Source organism: Mus caroli, chromosome 6 (genome assembly GCF_900094665.2).
Source record: "Mus caroli chromosome 6, CAROLI_EIJ_v1.1, whole genome shotgun sequence".
Lineage (NCBI taxonomy): Eukaryota > Metazoa > Chordata > Mammalia > Rodentia > Muridae > Mus > Mus caroli.
This window is the reverse complement of record NC_034575.1, coordinates 125,123,246-125,126,899: the sequence shown is the minus strand read 5'-3', so window position 1 is coordinate 125,126,899 and position 3,654 is coordinate 125,123,246. Positions and strand designations below refer to the sequence as shown.

The 3,654-nt window shown below is 40.7% G+C and overlaps 1 protein-coding gene across 1 annotated transcript in view; it reads right to left on the bottom strand.

Moving 5' to 3' along the window:
• Positions 1-2,802, bottom strand: part of LOC110296506 (killer cell lectin-like receptor subfamily B member 1F) — an 11,365-nt gene extending 8,563 nt beyond the window's left edge. The window contains exon 1 of the mRNA XM_021165213.1: positions 2,677-2,802. Within this exon, the coding sequence (XP_021020872.1) occupies positions 2,677-2,761 (85 nt within the window). The 5' untranslated portion in view covers positions 2,762-2,802. The remainder of the gene's footprint in view (positions 1-2,676) is intronic.
• Positions 2,803-3,654: the final 852 nt, after the last annotated feature.

Genomic DNA, 3,654 nt, shown 5'->3' with positions numbered 1-3,654 from the left:
CCCAGATACACAATTAACATGATATTTTCTTCCTCAGCCATCCAAAGCAGACTTAAAGGGTGCCTTCCAGGACTAAATTCCTTAAACACCCTCACTTTTCTAGCATCCTAACAACGGACCATGATGTGCTCCTAAGCAAACCATTGCAGGCATAATATTTGCTATCCACCCTATGCAGACATACCCTGCTAGAAATCTGCTCCTCTGTTACAATTACTCTACAGGTCTATCTCCACATAGTGCCTGCTGCCAGAGATCCACCTAAAACAGCGCCATCTTCTGAGCCTACAGACAACAAAGCTGCCTTCCTCCAAAAACCTCATCTGACTGAAGACTCCTGAGACATGTGAAGAACTCCACAAAAGACAGACTTGGGACCTTCCAGCTACAGATGAACTCTCTTGCCAAAGCCAATGGCTGCTGAACTTAGGGAAAGTTCCATGATAGCAAAGAAAACATAATGTCTATCTAGATTAATTAATTGCTGTTTAAAAATGATATTACCCTCAAATTGTACTACCCATGGAACAAGTAATTGAGTGTACAATCTCTTGCCTTCCCAACCCTTACCCTTAACCCTCCTTACTACTCTGGCTTTGTTGTGCTACTTCTCTAGGCTGTGTGTTTTCTTCTGATATTTCCACCCCACCCTAAATTTTCATCACAAATGGCACAGGCACACCGGTGAGCCCTCCCTTTTTATAAAAACAAAAGGGGTATTTGTAGGGCAGGTGTTTAATGATTGCACATATATACATTCATAGAAACCCTATAAGGAAAAGATGTTCACATTTGTTTAAACCTGGATATTATCATTTTGAGAAACACTGACACATAGCAGGGTGGTTATACCTGAATGAATGAATGAATGGATGAATGAATGAATGAATGAATGAGTTCTGTATATATTCTATCCATTCTACCATCAAAGAAAACTTTCTGTCATTTGGTCACAAAGTAGGTAACTGTTCATGTTCCTCTTTCTGTGTTTGCTTACTGGGACTTCTAATCCTTATGCTAGGAATTTCCCACAGTTTGAGCCTAGTTAATGGGTGCAGGTTGGTTCCGTTTCTTCACTACTGGGTCATATGCCTTGCTGGTATTATTCTACTAATTTTGTCCTTCAGGTTCACATTCAAGCTGATGTCTGTAGGAAAATAATTACAATGAGGGCAGACAAATTTTCTAGTCTCTTGATTTGGGATCATGGATAGTAGTGTTGAGGAAATCTCATAGTTTTTCTCAACCTGCACTTTCTTACTTCCATTTCAACAAGCCCCTCCCCTACTTTTGCTAAGCAGAAACACAGCGGAAGGAAACATGCTTCTTTCTACCACGCTGGCTCACTTAGATCCTCCTAGCAGTGTAAAAGCCTCCACTTACTCTTGACCGTGACGTGAAGATGAAGCTGATTCTAAGATGCTTTCCTGATTTTACCTCTTATGATGGTTCCTAACCAAAATCCTTTAATATTGATAATCACATAGTTTTCACAATATAGGAATGATGTCAAATTGAAATGGTGCAGTGTTATTAATATTAGTAAGTCCAGTTGGGTCACAGAGTTCAATACTATCTCAGGACAGTTTGAAACATTTTCTACCTCAGTTTCTGGTCCCTTTTCATACATCCTCATGTCCTGTTAGATACTCTTGAGTATTATCTCAGTCTTGCACATTATTTCACTAAGATTTCTAAACTCTCTGGCAGAAAAGAGGGCTGATTTTTCCCTAATGCTAAATGCTAGAAGTGCAACTGCAGTGGAATTGAGCCAGAGAGTCTGTTCTGTACCACGATCTGGAATGGACAACCTATTACAGCAAGTTTGCAGTATCTCTAATAACATTCTCATGCTCATATTTGCAAAACATTATTTCTTCAGGGTGTTTTTAACTAAGGCTGAGTAGAAGAAGTCCTGTGCATGTTTCATAAAGGTTACTTGAATAAAAAGCAACATGTGAGCTTTTTCTCTCTGAAGCTATAGATAGCTACAGGCAAGCTGTCCTACACCATCAACTTCAACAGAAGAACCACTGGTTAAAAGCAACAGGTTTCTAATTAGTGTGTGTGTGTGTGTGTGTGAGAGAGAGAGAGAGAGAGAGAGAGAGAGAGAGAGAGAGAGAGAGAGTCAGAGAGAGACAGAGACAGAAACAGAGAGACAGAGGGAGGCAGAGACAGAGAGTGTATGTGTTTAATAGTATAAATGTGTGTCTGTGAGTGCAGGTGTGTGATAAATGTGTGTCTGTGTGACTGCAGGTGTGTATGTGTGTATAAGTGTGTGTTTGTGACTGTAGGTGTGTGTCTATTTTGTATAATTGCAGGTGTGGGATATAGGAGTGTGAGTGTGTGTGTGTGTTTATGTGTGTGTGTGTGAGAGCGCGTGCGTCTATGTGACTGCACATGTTTGCATACTATAGTAGGTGTAGAGATCAGAGAACAACTTCAAGAAGTGATTCTCTTTCCAGCAAAAGCAGTTGGAATTCTCAGTGCTCTTACTTCCATTTCAACAAGCCATTTCCCCTGCTTTTGCTCTAGTTGTCAGGTTTGTGCAGCAAGTACTTTTACCTAATGAGTCATCTCACCATTCCAAAGCAATTTCTTACAACTATAAAATAATGGGGGAGGCTTATATCTAGACTATATGCACATTCCAAAAGAATAAATAAAGCCACTTACCTGGGGAGAAAGATGGAGAAGATTCTTGCTTATACCCTGGACACCTAAATGGCTTTACATTGCCATGGACTTTTGATGTGTCCATTGTAGACAGGAGATGGGAACTGTGAACAGTGACAAATTCTAAGTTCTGAGAAGCAAAATTAACAAAAGGAAGTCTGTTGTGGACACTCTGCTGTCTGTGTCCACACCCGCCCACACTTGCAACTGAGGGTTTGTCTGTAGTTACTGAACTTGGTTTCCATTATGCCCACACCGATTAAATAATTTTATCTTTGAAAGAGAAGATACAACACATGATATACTCTGAATGGTTTTATTTCCTTCTTTAACTACCACAAGTGAAAAAGAAGAAAAGCAAGGATTTCCTTAAAGATGCTTTCTGTGGTCAGAGTGGAATACCAGGTGTTCACAATTACCTGGTAATGGTAGCAGTCTGCTGGTTGTGAGTTCTAGGAGACAGAGGGTCTGTACAGACAACTTGGGACTCACACTCATTTCCCATGACCATGATGATTACAACGTGAGCAGGAGCCTGTGTGAGGGGTCTCACAGCTCACTTAAGATGCAGTGAAATGTCCTCAGCTGTCACTGTGTGTTGACAGTCATTTTGCTCAATACCAGGCACAGGACTCTGCCTTATGATTCATCTTAACTGAAGATTTGAGCAAATGTGCACGATTTTTCCAAGGTGTAAGTTCTGAAACCATCTGTGGCTACTAGGAATTCACAATAGCTCTGCTCAGGATAGGAGACTGGGGTATTATGGTTTGTGGTATACATGCTTACAAACACCTCTATGCTACAAAGTGTGAACTAACGGGAACAAGAACAACCACAGACAAGAATCATTTGTCCATGTGAGTGTGAAGCAAACTGAGCACTTGCTGGTAAATATCAGGAGTATCACCAGCTACTGCACAGTAATGTAGCCACTGTTACACAGATAAAAAGAAAGTCATCCTGACAATGCACTCC